Raw genomic sequence first — 19,211 nt, 5'->3', positions numbered from 1 at the left:
GGAAGTAGTTGAATTACCTCCGGGTGAATCTCCTTTAACAACGCGTTGGGTTTTCGTTGTAACGCGATGACAGAGGTGTAGTTACGAAATAAGGCTCGATGGTGGTTAGAGGATTTGAGCAACAAGAAGTTTTGATTACGATGAGACATTTGCACCTGTAGCTAGACTTGAAGCTATTCGATTATTTCTGGCATATGCTAGTTAAGGGTATTAAGGTGATCAGCTGATGTAAAGAGTGCCTTCTTGGATGGTGATATTAAAGAAGAAGTGTATGTCGAACACCTGCCGGTTTGAGGATCAGACTTTCCTAAAAAGTATATCGTCTCGATAAGGCTTTATATGGTTACATCAGGCTCCTCGATCGTGGTATGAAAAATTGTCAACATTTGAAGGAAAGTGGTTTTACCAGAGGTTCTATAGACAACACGTTGTTTATTAAATGGAAAGGGAAGGACTACTTGCTTGTACAGGTTTATGTCGATGACATCATTTTGGTTCATCTGATGACCAAATGTGCACAAGAAATTGAACACAGCATGAAGGCTAAGTTTGAGATGAGTGCTATGGGGGAATTAACCTTCTTTTGGACTACAGGTGGATCAACTGAAAGATGGTTTCTTTATACATCAGACAAGTATGTTAAGATTTGCTTACTCGGTTTCGCATGTTGATGCTAAGGATGCTGTTACTCCCATTAAGACTAATCATGGGTTGTGTCCTGATAAGCCTAATGATCCATCGTCGATGCCACTCAATATCGAGCTATCATTGGATCCTTGATGTATCTGACAGCCTCACGTCCAGATATTACCTTTGCTGTTTCTATGTGTGCTAGATATCAGGCTAATCCGAAAGAGTCTCACTTGAAAGCTGCAAAAAGAATCCTTCGTTATGTGAAAGCCAAGCCTCGTCTAGGTCTTGGTATCCCATGTATGGTTCTTTTGACTTTGTAGCTTATACTGATTCGGATTATGGTGGTGACAACTCGGATAGGAAATCAACGTCAGGTGGATGTCAGCTTTAGGGGGGAGAATTGTATCGTGGCAGTGCAAAAAGCAGACATCTTTGCACAGTCATCCTGTGAAGCAGAGTACATTGCTGCTGGATATTGCTTCTCAGGTGCTTTGGATACAGCAACAACTGCGCGATTATGGTATGAATATCTCTAATACTCCTATTTGTATTGATAATAAGTCTGCCATAGATATTACCAAATCCGAAAAACTTTAAAGTCACCAAGCACATAGATATAAAGTATCATTTCATACGTGACTGTTTTGAGAAAAAGCTTATTCATTTAGAAAAGGTTATTACTGATGATAATCTTGCTGATTATACACTAAAGCTTTTGATGGACCTCGTCTTGAGTTGTTATTTCAACTCAATGGTATGAAGAATGCCGAGTAGTTTCTCTCAAAGAACTTAAATGTATTTTTCGTGTCTTTGTAGTATAAGTTGTACATAGATAGTGTCATAAAAATAAAAAAGAGTTGTCTTAGTATAAGTTTGTATATATCTAGTGTCAAAATAAAAATATATATTATATATATATGAATAAAGTAAGGTTACTGCGCTAAATGAGTAGAAGTGACGATACTTTAGCTTTTAAGCCTGCTTAATCGTAATATAACTGATTAGTTCAGTGATTACAATTTGGGAATATCGGTAGACACAAAGTACCAAGGTTTCCTTCAATCTGAACTTAAATTATATAATGTTCTTGTGGGAAACATATTCAGATATATGGCTGAGATTGCTTGCTTTTCAGTAATGAATTGATCTAGTCCTTAAATTTTGTGAAAGATCTAGCATTACTATAAGATTTGTTCAATGAATAGGCACGAACCTCTACCAATCATGAACATAAAAGTAAATGTGATATTGTTATGCAAATCAAATGAATGCAAATTAAGGGGCTAATGTGGTCTTTGAGATTCGGACAAGTATGTCCTCGGGGTGTCTTTGTATACCTAGCCTACCTAAAGCTTACAACTTGGGATAGGTTGTCGGAAAGTTCGCTACATGGATCTCATAGAAAATCACGGGTTCCTTATAAATCATGAAATGCAGAAGCAATATGTGAAATCACAAAGTAATTCAATTCAGTTATCCACAAAGTGTCTCATGATTGTTAAGGATGTTCTTGAATATATGAATATTTTTATCTTAGTGCTTGTATCGATTACGAAAGTATATCTGAATGTGGGTTACATAAGTTCGCAAACTATCAAATGGCATATTAGGCTACTCGGGTTACATGGTGACTGTCCTTGGCCAGGGTATGTCGAAAGTGTCATAACACAAGGAAACTGGACGTACCGAGTGTTTAAGAGGACTAACATACCGGTAATCGCTGTTGGGTCACGGTTCAAAACATAATAAGAGATTATTTCTCACCCGCAGGCTTATGTAACATGCTATACTGATCTAATCAGCAGTAATCATGCTAATGTGAATAATGTATAAAGTCTAGTTAATTAGAATTAGATTAGTTTATTATTCTGCAATTTTATTCTGTGTTATTTTTCTTTTTAATTGAGTCAAAATAGTATTTTTATAAGTTCTTATTCCATGAGAGATCCTATTCAAATTCTGAGTATATTTTTGCTGAATTCCTTCATGTGAATTTTATGAGGTTGTGTAGACTGTTCACAAAGAAGATTTTCTAATATGGACATTAATTGTTTAAAGTTTAGAAAAAGATCTTTCAAGTGTAATGTGAAATGTCAAAGTCATTTGAAATCTCATGATTTTCACTTGTCACCAAATTATTAATCGGTTTGTTTAAATTTGTGTGGTGACATTTTAGGGTTTGACAAGAAATGACCTCCCTTGATCTTTTGTTAGATTTTTAGTTATTTCATATTTGTTAACCCAGATTGAGTATGATTGTAACTTGAATTTTTTGCATTATACTGTTTGTTCTCAATGCGTTGATGAGTTCTGTGGTAAGTGTGCAGTGTTCAGGTTAAGAAGATAACGTTGGAATGCTGACTTCTGTTACTGCATTGTATTTACATGGATGATATCATTACGATAAGATCCTTGGTGTGTAGTGATAATATTTGTGATGCAGATTAGAGCATGTGAAGGATGAATACATGAACTGGTTTTTGGAATAGTTATTTATTTATGATTCATGTATTTAATGAAAATAATCAAATTTGATATTAGTTTCCTTTGAATTTCATGCTGTGATTTATGACATACTTTGGAAACTTTACTAAGTTCTTCAGTGAATTTTTGTTGGATAGTTCATTGTTTGTTAAGTTTGTAGACGGCATTTAGTATGGGACTTAAGTGTTTCAAGATGGTTGCTGTCATGCATATCTATGATCCAAGGAAGTTCTCGTGTCATAATCATATTGGTAATGAGGTTCATATTTACATTGATTATTTTCAGGATAGCGTTTAAACCATGGGTTTTCATTCAAGATTATAATGTTCGGTTATCTACGTACATTATGATTATGAATTTGGGTGCTAAGCAAGTTTTTAGTACAAGGCATGAACAGGTTGCTATCTAACGAGTTTTTGCTATGTACAGATTGTGATAAAGGGTTGTGTTTTGGAAGATTGCTTGGATGAAACTCTGAAATTTTGCTGAACTACGGAATATTTTCAGATTGTTCTTACGAAGATAACTGCTATCTTCGTTCGACACACCTTTGTTCAAACAAGTTTATCTTCGTTTGCCTAACTTCGTTTGTGAAGTTATGCCCGATCCATAGTTGGCCCATTGTTAGTTCCATATATAAAGGGGTTTTCTTCGTTATTTCTTTGTCAAACGAAAAATACTCTTATTTTCGAGCAAAAACCCTAAAACACAAACTTTTTTCTTTTTCTCACTTTAATTCGTTTTCTTGATTCATTGTCCAAACTGAGATCTAAGTAAGTTTTTAATGTTCTTTTCATTCACGAATATGATTTAGGTTTCCATGTATCTTCGATTTGATTTGTGTTAATTATGTTTATAAAATTCTTGTAATCATTCACCTGGTTTGATCAAACGAATTTAGATTTGAATTGAACGAATTTACCTTGGGTAGAAACGAAGTTACTTTTATGCCTTACGAACTTAGACCTAAGTTGATGAGGAACGAATTTAGCTTAACACCCTTAGGTTTATTCAAACGAACTTAGACTTCGTTTATAGGTTACGAACTTGGAAGATAAGTTTTATAACTTACGAACTTGCATGTACAGTTTAGTCTTAACGAACTTAAACTTCGTTAGGTGTTAATTTAGGTTTAATTCTTACGAACTTAAGACCTATTTTCGTTTAGTTATTGCTTACGAATTTAGCTTCTATCTTCGTTCTGTCTACTTAACGAATTTATTGGTTATCTTCGTTCAGACTTATTTTGCGAAATTAAGAATTAGGGTTTTTCAGATTAGGGTTTTTTCAACTTAGGGTTTTTCATTCTGCAATCCATTTATCATGATTATTTATATTTGTTTCGATATTGTGATTGGTTTTGCAGAAATGGCTCTTGCTCCTCGTCAATTTGTGAAAAAGCACAATCTTGCCCTGAACCTAGATCCAGATCAGCATAATTGCGAACATTTTCATGAAATGTTCAACTACATTGCTCGCTCGCGATTATCTTTTGCTTTCTGTGATTCGCCGAGACTGATTAAGCTGTATATTGATTCTTTCTGGTCTACTGCTCATGAAGTCATGATTGATGGCCAAAGTTTTGTACGAGCAACTGTTGAAGGCACAACATTTGATTTCAATGCTGAATCGCTTCGAACTATTTTGCATCTAGGAGCAGAATCAGACGTAGATGAAGAGGAAGACGTTGAAATGACTTACGAGTTCGAACTCCTTCTTCGCTGCTTTCAGAGAATGGGGTTTGTTGGCCAGGTCAAACTTCCTTTTGACAAGAGTGGTTTTCAGGGAAGATGGAGGTATCTGGCGTATGCATTGCTTGTCTGTTTGAGCAATCGCAAGGCTGGCTTTGATCAACTATCTGCACAGATTGCGTCGCAGATGGTTGCTTTGGTATATAATCGCCCTTATCCTTTCTCCCGATATTTTTATCAAGAGTTTGTTGATCAGATTAATGCTAGGGGGAGAAAGCGATTTCTTCTGTATCCTCGATTTGTGATGGCTATCGTTAGACATTTTTGTCCAGACTTAGACTATGACCAAGGTCCTCGCTACGTTCTTCATGCTTGGCCTTCGCGTCTTTTTGCTGATCTTGAAGCCAATACGAGTAATGTGGCTGGTCTTCATGATCCACCACTTTTTGGTCACCTGATTAATCCAAACTATCGATCTCGTCTTAAGAATGATATGTTTGTGGATGCCGTTGATGATGATTCTGAGTCTGGTGATTCTGAAAGTTCGGATGATTCTGTTGATGGTTCTGATGATGACTCCGGGGATGAGTCTGCTGGTTTGGATGTTGGAAATGGGAGATGATGTTGATAGTTTCGACGGTTCTGCTGCTACAAATGCGACAGACACAGATGATTCTACTGCTGCTGAACATCGAACTAAGTTGATTCATGATGTCGCCGCTGCTTCTGAAAGTGATCATTCGCATCAGTCGTTTGATCAAGAAGGTGTTGCGTTTCATAGAGAGCGTCGAAGCAAGAATTGTCATGCCATTCCTGCTCTTTCAGATTCAGCTGTCTCCACTCCTGCTGTTGCTGCTGAGATTGATCCTGATGTTGCAGCTCAGCATGACTCTGAATTACGTGAGATTTTTGAGGATATGGAAGATCCTATAAACAGAGCAAGTTCGGCTAGTCCAGCAAAGAGGCAAGGGAGTATTGATCTTCAGTATACCAGAATTAAGCGTCGATGTGTTGTTGAAGCTTCTTCTGTAGCAATGCCTGATTCTCCACGACCGACTGCTGTTGTTGTTCCTGTTCTTGGTCATCGAGTTGATCTTTTGGAGACCAGAGTTTGCACTTTGGAGTCAGATCTCACTGCTACTCGTGCTGCCTTAACATTTTTGATCAACTGGGTCAAGAATCAGGGGGGAGAAGTTCCGGAAGAGGTCTGCAGATTGTCAGCGGTTCAACCACGACGTCAGAATGACGATGATGATGCTGATAATGCTGCTGCAAGGAATGTTTCTCGCCCAGTTGAAGATAGAGGAAAGGGTGCAGCGATCGAGGGGGAGACAGGAGGTGATACTTCTCAGCAAGGTGCTTCTGGTTCTGGTGCTGGTCCTTCTGGTGCTCCTCGTGATTCAGGTTTCTAATTTTGTCTATGATAAAGATTGATAGATAGAATGTATACTTGATTGTGTGTAATAAGTTATGACATTTTATGTAATCAAAATGTAATTTATCTTATTTTAATACAAGTACATTTCATCTTTATTATAATTATTATGTTTATTCTTTTATTATGGTGTTCATTTTGTGTAAATTTAAATAGATGATCCAGATTATACAGATTTATTCTTTGATGGTGATGAGCTCGAGGAAGGCGAATTTCTCCCTGAACCAAATCTAGATATATTCAAGAAGCCTTATGGGTTTGATGAAGTGTGGGACTCAATTCCTGAAGATCCGTTGATTGAAGAAAATAGAGTGTTGGATCAGCAGAGATCAGATATTAGAGAAAGAATGCTTCAAGTCCCATTCAGCAGCCAAACTCAAGTTCTACATTTTGTTGTGTATGCTAAGAATGGTGATGTGTCGATTCCATCTGAATATGAGATTAATGTGACAAGACCATTCAATTCAAATGATTTTCCAGTTTCTCTCAGAGATGATGATTCATTACATATTGTGGATCGACGTGTTCCCGAGAAAAGAGTAAATGATTGGATAGTACATAGGGAAACGTGGAAACCGAATTTGTATTGGACTCATATCTCAGATAAAGATGCTGCAAAGTACAAGACAATCATCTGGAGTTGGTTTTATGATGATGAATTGAAGTTGTTTGTGCTTAAAAGACCAGAAGGTTGTCAGTACTTAGCATGGTGTGAGAGACATTTCAGAAGTTTGTGTGAAGAAGATTTACATGAGCTTGGAAATAACTGGATTATCAATCCAAGTGATGATGGCTTAGCTGACGTTGTTGGTAAGAATCTTAGAAAAGATTTTTGGTTAAGGAAGAACATGAAAGATTCTGATAAACCACAATTTAAGATTGAGCCAAGATCGAAGAAAAGAGTGGTTAAGCCAGATAAAACAGTTGAGTTTGTTCAACATGATATTAAATGTATGATCAAGGTTCCTGCCAAGAAATGGGCACAAGATGTCTTGGACAAGATGGATAATTGGGAAATTGATCGAAATTCTGGTGAAGCCAAAATGTATGCAGATTCAAAGAAGCAGATTTTGTTGAGAAGAGTTTATGATCCTATGCAGCTGGTGAACTTTTCAAGAAATGATCTGAGGAAGTTATACGATACGGAGTGCTCGTTTTTGCCATTTTGGAAGCATGAAGAAAGTAGATATCGTAAGATACTTCAGCTCTGCTTACATGAAGATATTCATGCAAATAGCAAAAGATTGTTGTTTGATGAATGATCAGATTTTGAAGACTAAGAAATCGAAGGTGCTGCGGTCAAGGGGGAGTTTGTTGATGCACGTTGATGTGACAACAGCAACTTAGATTTAATATGTTGTTTAGATTGAGACATTATGTTAATTTATGTCGTATCTATATATGTAATTGATAGATTATGGACTTTATGTTTTGGTAATGATCGATTACATGTTTTGGAGTTGTATATATATATGTGTTATGTATGATGTTTGTTGTGTGATATACAAGTACAAACATAATATGTGTTAGGATTCCTTAAGATGAAACACTTAGGAATATAACCAAGTATTACATCTAACGAAGATAAGGTATATCTTCGTTAGAGGCAAACGAAGATAAACTTCGTTTGGTACAAACGAAGATTAACTTCGTTAGATGGGCTGGCAGCTAAGTTCGTAAGAACAAAGCCCAGCAAGCCCAGTTCGACCTGAAACATATATATACGAACGAATACCCTAAGATAACATACACGTTCGACATACAAGTACTCCAGACACCTAAGTTCGTTCTATAGCTTATAGAAACGAAGATAGCACAATACGGCTGATTATTTACTTGATAATTAGCGATATACCAGTTTACTAATCAAACTAGTTATCTCGTGAGGATTCCGCACTCACGACATAATCATAGACGATCTCGAGAGCGATCTATAGCTATCGAGGGACTCACAATATTCCTCTCATAAAGCTCTGGAGCCATGAACTCGGGAGTTCCTACAAGCCAAATAATATGAGTACCGTACGTCCTATAATTCATGGACTAATACTTAATAGAAAAATGCTTGTTATTACCAATGAAACTCTTAGCAGTGGGTTGCTGCAAGACGGTTGCCAATCCAAGGTCGCCGATTTTGATTTCACCATGGTTTCCATTAACAAAAATGTAGTCACATTTTAAGTCACGGTGAACCATAGGTGGGTTTTGACTGTGAACTGTGAAGGTAATCAAGACCATTGGGAATCTGTCTTGCCCAATTCTTGATGGCTTTCATGTCAACACTTTTATGTTTCTTTCTGTATCTATATAAAATTCAATCGATATGTAACTATGTGAATGATAATATCTTGTGACAAATGCAATCATGAATTTAAGCCCGGATAAAAAAACATAGTGTCTCAGGTTTCCTGATGTGAAGAATTTTGTAATCATGTTTAAAGTCTTCTTCTTGATATCAATCCATGAATCAAATAACTTTATAATGTTATTGTGTTTCAATGATCTAAGAAGATGAACTTCTGAATACAAGATTTTGAAATCTTTTGGAGACTGCAAGACATCATTGATCCTCACTCGAGTCCTAAGATCATACAAGATGAATCTGCTCAACATCAAGCTCACAATGTATTTTATAACTCAAAGCCTACAAGATTTATCCACAAGACGAAAGCCTTATTGATGAAATGTTTAACCAATTGTGGAAGAATGTAAATACAAGGATGTAGTGATACAATGTAAATAAGTTTAGGGACTAGTTTTGTATATTTCCAGACTTAAGTAGTTAGCGGCGGTTACCATTATTTTCCTTTATATATAACTGTAATATTCGTTCTGTAAATAATAACAGAAGGGTTCGAGTCTTGGGTTTCTCATCTCAAGTTATTTTTCATGAGGGGGTTGGAGGTCCAACGATTTGTTGGTTAAAATTGTCTCCAGCAACTTCAACTCCTTCGTACTGGTCAAATGCCTTATAACTAAAAGACCAAAGGGAAAAAAATAAATATATTCATCCTCTTTAGACCTTATGATATATTCGAAATGATAAGATGTACCAGTTAGTAAATTATGTATTGGATCATACACTTTCTTGAAGGCGTCTTTGCCTAGAATTTCGGGGTGCTGCAAAAGTAATAAGAAAGACAATGAATCCTTGTACAACCAAAACACATCCATAAAGAATGGAGACCCATACCATATATAGTTTGAGGATGCAACCTCGTTGATAATATTGAAATAAAGTTAGCATACAGCTTAAAATGATCATTTTTAGCACATTTTAAGTCAAACAAGACTTGACCCAACATGCACATACTACAAGAATAAGGATTTTGGCAATGGAAATTTTTGGCGCTACCTAATTGTCATCGCTAAAGGGTAGCTAAACGACAAAATAAATTTGGTTTTTGACTTTGATAGTCAAATTTCCATTTGGCGATAACATAGTCGCATAGGCGTCGTTAGTTTTTAATTTTATTTTGACTTTCGTTTAATGTAAAATACGCCGGTCAAAGTCATTTAACCTATGTAGTGACATAAACATTTGTTAATTATCGTTAGAAAAATATTATTACTACAATGATCTAACTTCCTGAAAAACTCATTCGAAATTTAACTCTCTGGGGAGAAAATGCAACTCGAGGTCAAAATATGATAATACACCAGTTTTACTAACCATAATACAAACACTATTTGACAAGAATCAAATTTCAATCAAACATAATAAATGAGAAAATAAAATTACAAGATGGGAAGTGTATAAAAAGTCAAGGACATACAAATACCCTAATGAATCTGCCAGTCGACTCTTTTTCAACATAATCAACCTCCATGCTAGTATAGTAGTAACATCCTCATTTCTATTCAAGCCATTTATATAATTTCAAAGTTCCATTTTCACAAGACTAAAAGGGGAAAAAATGACCCACTACCAAATAGCTGTTTGGTTATATAATTATTATCAAATCAAATCACAAAGCATGCAGCGGAATATAAATTCTATGTAGTTAATTAATTAACCAAGAGAGAAAACGTGTACTTTAAATTGGAGAGAATAAAGCAAGAAACCTTTATAATAAGGTTTAAATTAAACCTCTCTACGATTGCACACACAACGTTGGAATATATGTATGCTAGTACTTGATCACGAACCGAACAACCCTTTGTTGCTAGCTCCTTAATTCGACCCAAACAAAACCCCGAAACCCTTTTGTGTTGTTGATGTCGATCGAACCAAAGAAGAAGAGATTTTTAGGGTTTTAGAAAACCTAATGAATTGTGTGTAGAAAACAATTAGGTTAGGTCTCTATATATAGTGTTTAGGAAACTTGATGAACAAGTTTAGGGTTTTGGAACCCTTTGTTTCCTAATTTCAACTCTTCTTCGTTAAGTCCGTTAGTTAAGTACCATTAACTATTAACTCTTTTAACGAACCTTCATTAGTTTTTCGTGATCAAATTAATTAATAAATTACATTTAATATATTAATTAATTATAGTTACATTCACGTTGAGGTATGACCCCGTAGGCTTAAATACTTTCCGGACATACGTTCATTTTACGTGATCATATTCTAATAATAACTAAAGAAATATACTATTTAGGACGCACAAATTGCGAAAAGGGAAAAAAGAAAGAAGATAACAAAATCGATCTGTTCGAAAGAAATATGTGAAGTAGGTACGAATTGGCAAATTATTTTTAAAATAAGGCCTCTAATGCAATTAAATGAGAATAAACAATCTTGTGTTAGCTCAAAATAGACATTCGAAACTAGCATCAAATTTTGTTGATAATGATTGGTAAAACAAAAGGAAACGAGGGTTGAATATGTAAATCTTTTTTGTTATGTCGTATCACTAAAATAACAAAAATCTATAAATGAAAATATATTCTTTTCATAACCTCCAAATATTAGACTAATTTTAGATACACCCCCCTATTCCTTGCATGATCACCATCTCTCACAGTTTGATATTCTCTTTTCTAACTTAGCTATATTAAAAAACAACACCTTTTTTGCTTCCAAATCTTTGTTTTTTTTTTTTTTGTTGGGATTGATTTTGAATGAAGGATAAGAAAAAGAGATAATGAATAGAGAAATGGTGGTTGGAGCAAGGAAAAGAGGGTGAAAGTTGAACAAAAAGAGTCTCAAAATGATAAAAAGATATAAATAGGAAAGCACAAAACATGGAAATAGTTGGAAAAAAAAAAGAAAGTACTCCGTAATAATTGTGAGAATGGAATGAAAGTTAAAAAAGAAATGTTGCTGAAGGAAAAGGTTTGAACAAACATTTGTATGGTACAACATTGTTTGTTATAAAATATACCATGCAAGTAGGCAACACACTTTTATAACGCAACGAAAACTACAACAAAAAAAAAAAAACAAAAATGAAATGCGGTGAACGTGGATCGAACACGTGACCTTCAGATCTTCAGTCTGACGCTCTCCCAACTGAGCTATCCCCGCATTGTTTAAAATGCTTGTTCAGATAATATTTATTTGGTTCTTTTCAGATATAAGTAGTAAGGTAAATATATTAACTAAGGTTAATATCATGTGTATATAAAATCGACTTAGAATAAGGATGAACTTTCTTAGGTAAACTCAAACTCGACTTAGAATAAGATCGATAGAAGTTTCAGTTTTGTGCGACTTAATAACGGGATAAATGTGGTTGGTAATATTTTGAAAGTTGTAATGTAAAAAAGCATTTCCATGAACGAGTATTTCAAACAAAAATTGTTTTTTCCATTCAAGCTTTCTCATTTTTGTCCTATCCTATTCTTGCGTGAAAAGATTACTTTTAAACTAATCACATGGCCGCAAGATGTGACAATGTAATGGTAGCAGCGGCAAAAGTGGTGGTGACGGCGAAGGTGGTGATAGCGGTAGCGATGTTATTATTAATGTAAAAGTAATGTATACTCATATACATAGGCAGAAGATGCTAAGGACTAGGGAGGGTGATGGTCATCCCAAACTGTTTGGTTAATAGTGTAATAAATACGAGTATCATCTTTCTAAGTGTGTTTTTTTATTTTTATTTGGTAACCTTCCTAGATAAATGCAAACTGAAGATATTTCTTTTACTTTTAAATCTTCTCTAGTAGTTCGATTCTTCATCTTCCTAAATGAATATTTGTTTATTAACCTAATGTCTTCCATGACATCTTCATGTATTCTCTTATTCATTCAATCCTTCTAAATTTTTTTTAGTGTTTTTATATAAATGTGATAGATAATAGATCATCAATTTATTCCCTAACTTTATTCCCATATAACTTTGATTGATAAGTTTAAAACACTTGTCGTGATGAATTTGTTTTGCTTTATTGTTATTTTTTGTATTTCATTTATATATCTATGTGGCTATGCATATTGTTTTCTTAATGAGCAATTTTTATATGCTTTAATTGTTTGTTGGCCCTTTTAGTATTAAAGTTCATGTTCCGTCACTGCTCATATATAAAGCATTTTCACTATCTTTGTTTAAAATTTTAAACTTTAAAGTAAGGGCGTGTTTGGTTCACAGAATGTTTTGGGAAGAAATAAAATCTTTCAAAAGAATTGGAATTTAAAGGAATGGAATCTGACGAAATGTTTTTGATTTTTTGAAAATTCAAGTGATGGAAGGAATGAAATTCCTTCTTCCATCTACAAGGAATGGAGATTCCATCAAACCATGGAATGTTTACATTCCTATGGAATGAGATTCCCTCTTCTTTGTGTAACCAAACACATTAAGGAATGGAATTCAATTCCAATTATATCAAATTCCATCAAATTCTGTAAACCAAACGCGACCTAAGACATAATCTGAGTCATTCATCTTTAGGATGATAAATCAAGAAGATTCATTTTCATTCTATACAAAAAAATAACTTGGCAATTTGATACAAACCCAGATAGCATATGATTTGTATGTATATGAGTTTGTTGGGTGTGGGGAAAAAAAGATGAGTACCATTAAAGAAAAAAAAATCAAAATGTTAACATGTGCAATTTCTATTAAAGATGCGTACTACTAAAATTCTCTTTTTTAATTAGTTTATTTTTGATTGAATGTAATGTAACAATTAAGTATATATCCTTTATATATTGCAACTAATATATAATCACCAACGTCACAATTAATATTTAACCATGACATGTTCAACCGGTGTTATATGCGGGTATCATATAAGTTGATATAAAAAAAAAGTAGTGTAGTTATTTTAACAAGTTAAAGGACGTATGTCCTAAATATACATATTAGGAAGTTTGAGATAGACCCTTCAACTATTGAAAGATATCATAACTTCCCCTTGACATTGTTAAATTTAAAACTAGCTAAGGAAAGTGGAGTAAAAGAAAAAAAGAAAAAAAAAATGGGTACTGTAACAGCGCCATGGAAACAGCTTCTTCTCAACTCTCTTCAATCCAATTCCCATCTCAGACACTCCACCTATTTTCAACTTGTATCTATCTTTCTATATTTTTTCATATCCAATATTTTTAAAAAAAAAAATCTAATTTTAGGATTTTTATAATTTCAGGCAACAATAGCACCCAATGGCATGCCTGCTAATCGCACTGTTGTTTTTAGGTAATACACACACACTTTTTGTATGTATAGTTTTAAAAAGTTATATATAATTTTATTTTTATATTTTTTTTGTAATGTTTGTTATGCAGGGGATTTCAAGATGCAACAAACAAAATACAAATTAACACTGATTGCAGAAGTCACAAGGTCTTTTTATTTTATTTAACTATTATTGTTTTGTTTATTTATTATTATAGATTATAAATATGTTGTTAATTCAGGTATTTAAATGATGGGTCTTGCATTTTTTTTGAAAAATTTAAATGCAGATTGAAGATATTAATCATTGGCCATTTGCTGAAGTATGTAATATATATGTATATATATTGTTTATGTTTATATATGATCAAGTTTCAATCTTTTTTACTTATTCGACTTATTTGACACATTTGTAATACCTCACTTTGTTATGATTTAGATTTGTTGGTATTTTACGGATACGTGGGAACAATATCGAATAAATGGTTCAGTAGATGTCATTGATGGATCAAACCCTGATCCCATTAAACTTCAGGTAGCCCAATCAAACTTTTTTTTTGGTTTTCTTTTAAAGCCACGCTCATACACCGTTGTCGCTAGGCCAAAGACACATTGCCAAGGATGTTACACTAAGGTGTTTGGGTGGGCTTTTTTTTAAAGCTTATTGCTTAAACAGTTAAACTTTAGTATAAGCTAATACAGTGTTTGGGTAAGGCTTACTTATACAAGCTTATCGATTTTTAGTGAAACAAATAAGCGACTAAGCGTAACTGCATAAGTCAAGATAATTTAAGCGTATTGCTTTTGATACATAACCCAATAAGCATAAGCAATATTAGCCCATCCAAAATAAGCATAAACATTAGAGACTCTTATCTGTTTAGCTGAAATATTGATATTTTAGGAGCATTTTAAAAACTTAAGGCCAATATGTGTACTTCCTATCATGCAGGAACGAGAGAAAGCTTGGTTTGCTAGCTCACCAAAGTCCAGGCTCCAGTATTTGGGACCAAACCCTGGGCTCCCCAGCTCTCTAGCAGACCAATCGACCCAGGTGCCAAGCTCATTGGACCCTTCGGCTGGTCCGGTTGCAGCTTTTTGCTTGCTTGTTCTAGACCCTGATCAGGTTGAACTTTTCTCTTCTTTTTTGCTCTTATGTCTGTAGCTTTTTTCAATCGTTCTAATTGTAAAAATACTAATGTAAGCAGGTTGATTACTTAAATTTGAAGAGTAATGAGAGGATATCCTTCTCTAGAAAAATATTCAATGAAGAGATTTCCTGGACTTCAGAAAAGGTCAACCCATGATCTTTTCAACGTTAGCTGATTCGCTGTCTTCGTGAAAAAGTGGCGGTCAAATAAACTTTAAGCGGTATTGTTTGTCAAGATTTATCAACCGTCACAATGATTTGCATATTAAGGTATTTTTTTTTGCTTTGATTAAGATATTTTATATATATAATATGTAGTTTAGGTACACTAGCTTTCACTGACTTCAGTTCTTTAATGCAATTCTCTACCTGTCATTACCTCATAACACAAAAAAGATGTAATGCATTTCAAATATCGTCGAAACTTCCACTTTTTATTCACTGAAACAGAGTCTCTTTACACGATATATCACTCTTCCTAAGAAATAAAATTACACTTAGATAATTAATGCACACTTGTTTGAAAGAATCTCTTACTTTAGAAAAGATCACAATCTGAAAGAGCTAATTAACAACGAGGCATATCTGCTGGCGGGTGTGGAAGTATCTCCATTGGCCCTTGCCCATTCTTCACTATCAACGTGACTGCTAATCCCCAAGTCAAATGTATCTCCAGATGACAATGCATAAACCAAACCCCTAAATACATTACAAAATAAACATTAAAGTAAAAATTCAGTTTATGAACTCTTTAGGGTGTTTATTAGTGTATGTGTATGTACCTGGATTATCTGCAACAAATCTGATTGCAGCCCATCCACCAACTGGTACACCGATTGTGTTCATATAAGGTGGATCAACCAAGTTAAAAGTTGCAGTTTGTGGGTCGTAGTTCCCGCTACCATACCCAACCACATAGAAGCTGTATCCATGCAGATGAATTGGGTGGTTTTCTGTGGTAACCGTCCCGGTGTCCTGCAAAATGAGTTGTACCCTGCTCCCGTATTCAAGAACTTTAGTCCTTGTTCCTATGATGGACCCCGTGTTATTTGGAGCCGTGTTAGGTGCTCCGTTAACAAAATCGTAAAACTTAAGTGGAGACCCTGGGAAATCCTCAGTAAAATGACCATTTATATGGTTATAATAAGCTTGTAGGATTGAAATATTAGGTCTAATAAAGCTATGGTTATTCATGGAAGCTGCCATCACACCACCATTAAGACCTTGACAGTTCTGCTTTGGTTTCTTTGACTGACACTTATTGACATTCAGCCCAATTGTAAAGAAAAGATTTGTATCTATCTCTTTTGGTACATTTCCGATTTCAAGGCTTTTTAACCCATCCATCACAGTTTTAACTGCTAGATTATCGTTAAACCTAGGTAGTAAAGTAGCTGGTAAAGCCACACTATTTGGTGATGCACCTAAATACTGGAAGTATGCAATTGCTGTTATATTTTGAAATGGAACATTTTGGGCCGACATGTATGGCCCCATGGCCATGGAGTATCTCCCTATCTTTTGATCGGCTGTGACCAGGACGTTGAGGGTGTGACCTGGTCCGAGCATGACCCTGTCAGTAGTGAATGGTTTTGTGTACTCTCCATCGGCTTCTACTATTGTTAGATTGTGGTTAGCAATTGAAAAGAAGCTTTCCATGTTTAGGAGAGCGCCTATTAGCCTTAACATGTAGGTTTTTCCTGGTACAACATTAATCTTGTACACATCTGAAGTAAGAAAAAAGAATATTCGTAAATCTATTATAAGTAAAATAAAGTTTCTGGTTGGAAATGTACTTGTAAGTTGTAACTACCATTTGAAGAGCAGTTGTAGTTGGGGCCAGGATGACCATTAATGGTATAAGCATCTGCCACAGGAGCACCACCTCCACTAGCTGTGACACTTTTCTCAAGCTGTACAAGATCTCTCTGCCAATACTCCCCTGCATGAATATTAGAATAGTATGATACTAGGACTATTGTTTCATATCTCAAATCTCACCTGTTAAATGAAAAATCGACTGACCTAAGATTATAGTATGCTCTTCATAAGGGTATTTAAAGGGGTAGGGAACCCCTGTTTTGGGGTAGATGATAAGGGCACCATAAACGGTTGCTCTAAGCCAAGAAAAATGAGCATGCCAGAAAAGGGTCCCCCTTTGCTTCACTAAGGTAAACTCGTACGTGAAAGTTTGACCAGATTGAACGGGGCACTGAGTAATGTAAGAAGGACCATCTGACCAGCATGATAGAATCTGTCTAACACCATGCCTAGTATTTGGAAATTGGAATAGATAAAGTACTTCAATTTCTTTGAACATAGTTTTATAATGGAAGAAAAAAAATGCCATATATAGTGTTATGTATATACCAGTGAATTGTGGCATTGTAGGGTGTCTCATTCGTGAGCTTGACAATAATTCGGTCATCTTCTTGCGCATAAACAACGGGTCCAGGATACATCTGGTTGATGGTTACGATATTTGTGGTGTTACAAAGCTTATTGACCTTCAGCATTTGAACCTAAAACACCAATTTCATCATTAGTATCAACTTAAGTTTGAACATTTATAGTATGATTTTGTTTTATTACCTTAAAGTCATAGAATCTTGTTGATCCTCCCTTTGGCCACTGTGCCATGACATGCAACATGGTATGACCAAAAAGAAATAGTAAGCTTATTAGGATAAATTTGAATGAATGGACCAAGTTGTCCATCTTAGTTACACTTAGCTTGGAGAGGGGATATGTTGTTAAGAATGAAGTGAGCATGATAGCATGAAGTGGGAGGCTTTTTAATGCTGAAAAGTTTATATAATTTTTTATATAATATTTTTTAATAACTGAGAAAGAAGGAAGTAGAAGAAAAGGGATTTGTGAAGATGTATTATGTTTGTCAGCTTTCATGATTCCCTTTACATGGATTTGTAATAATAGTTGTTGGGAGCTGTTTACTCTTCACTGTTTTCTTTATTCATCAATCATCATCATCAAAATCAACTCCCTATTTTGACTCAACATTTGCACAAACTTGCTTTAAACACAAATATCATAACATACATTGTAGGATTTTGCTAACCGTATCTTAGGGCTAGATTAACATGTAAAAAACAAGTTGTGCATCAGAATAACCGTCTCCTAATAATGATAATTCGCTGTCAGCGCATATACTTCTGCATGGAACCATAGTAAAATCCTATATTGTAGATATACATAAAATGAGAATCTATCAAGATTGATTGAGGCAAGAAGCAAATCTTTTTTGTTTCATTTTTGCTTTGCAGTTAGCTAGGGGAAGTAAAAGGTGAGTTTGGTTGGCTTTTTATTGGACATTCTTCTTCTTTAAATGATGATAAGCCATTGGTGCATGCTAATGTAGGGACTCTTTTACAATCATATGGTTTTGAAACACCTTATTCCATCTCTTAAACAACACTAGGTTAATCTTGACTATATGTTTCATTTTGGATCTGTGGTTTGAGGTTTGTAAAGGGAAATCTTGTTCCCAGTTTCGCAACTGAAATGTGCGCCTTCGTCATGGCTGGTTTGTGGAATTTGTTGGAGTAGAATCATAGCTTAGAAAAATTATAATACTTTTAGGCTCATATTTTAGGCACCTCTACCACTTTTAACAATCAAACTCAATTATCTACGGTTCCAGTTAAGTGGCTCTAAAACTGCCTAAAAATCTGCCTATAGATAAAATGTATCTCATTCTATTTATGATCAATGGAGATGAAAGACATGCATGCCTAGAGTAGATGTTTATGTCAATGTGTTTATACCATATACAGGGGATAAAATATACACATCAGACCTTCCTTTGTTTGTGCTATTATTTATTACTTAGTATAATATAATTCTATAATGTATAAATAAATATGTTTAAAGCTGTAGATTTTCAATGGAAGTAGTTAAATGTAATACGTACTACGCATGGTTTCAATTCTAGGTTTCAGTATATTTTAATTATCTGTTTTTGATGTCCAATTTATATTTATGAATAAAAAATATATTAAAATGAGTATTATATAATAATAGTAAAAGCTAATAACTCATGTTTGCTGCCCTCATCTTCATGTCCATTCTAACTATTCAAGTAGTAACATGAATGCTATTGCTTAACTAATTGCAGACAAGCTTTTGCATCTTTGCTTTTTTATTATTTCTCTATCGACTTATAACTTGTGCTTGAAAATAATATGTATCTAACGGTCATTGTGTGTGTTCAAAATTTTTTTTTTTTGTA

General features: G+C 34.5%; 2 protein-coding genes, 1 non-coding gene and 1 pseudogene across 3 annotated transcripts; 1 reads left to right on the top strand and 3 right to left on the bottom strand.

The window, feature by feature from the left end:
- Positions 1 to 10,074, bottom strand: part of LOC122597259 — a 21,578-nt pseudogene extending 11,504 nt beyond the window's left edge.
- Positions 10,075 to 11,641: 1,567 nt separating this feature from the next.
- TRNAF-GAA lies at positions 11,642 to 11,714 on the bottom strand. The gene has a single exon. It is a non-coding gene; the product is annotated as a tRNA-Phe (tRNA).
- A 1,885-nt stretch (positions 11,715 to 13,599) lies between these two features.
- Positions 13,600 to 15,403, top strand: LOC122596146 (pyridoxine/pyridoxamine 5'-phosphate oxidase 2). The gene is made up of 7 exons (XM_043768677.1): positions 13,600 to 13,705; positions 13,784 to 13,833; positions 13,923 to 13,980; positions 14,103 to 14,135; positions 14,252 to 14,347; positions 14,765 to 14,938; positions 15,021 to 15,403. The coding sequence occupies exons 1-7, from the start codon at positions 13,616 to 13,618 to the stop codon at positions 15,117 to 15,119; spliced, it is 600 nt and encodes a 199-aa protein (XP_043624612.1). The 5' UTR covers positions 13,600 to 13,615; the 3' UTR covers positions 15,120 to 15,403.
- LOC122596147 (laccase-6) lies at positions 15,383 to 17,717 on the bottom strand. Its single transcript, XM_043768678.1, has 6 exons — positions 17,555 to 17,717; positions 17,333 to 17,484; positions 16,988 to 17,232; positions 16,776 to 16,904; positions 15,745 to 16,689; positions 15,383 to 15,661 (listed from the first exon to the last, which is right to left on the bottom strand). The coding sequence occupies exons 1-6, from the start codon at positions 17,678 to 17,680 to the stop codon at positions 15,531 to 15,533; spliced, it is 1,728 nt and encodes a 575-aa protein (XP_043624613.1). The 5' UTR covers positions 17,681 to 17,717; the 3' UTR covers positions 15,383 to 15,530.
- Positions 17,718 to 19,211: the final 1,494 nt, after the last annotated feature.

This window comes from Erigeron canadensis, chromosome 4 (assembly GCF_010389155.1).
Source record: "Erigeron canadensis isolate Cc75 chromosome 4, C_canadensis_v1, whole genome shotgun sequence".
Classification (NCBI taxonomy): Eukaryota; Viridiplantae; Streptophyta; class Magnoliopsida; order Asterales; family Asteraceae; genus Erigeron; species Erigeron canadensis.
This window is presented reverse-complemented; position numbering and strand designations above follow the sequence as displayed.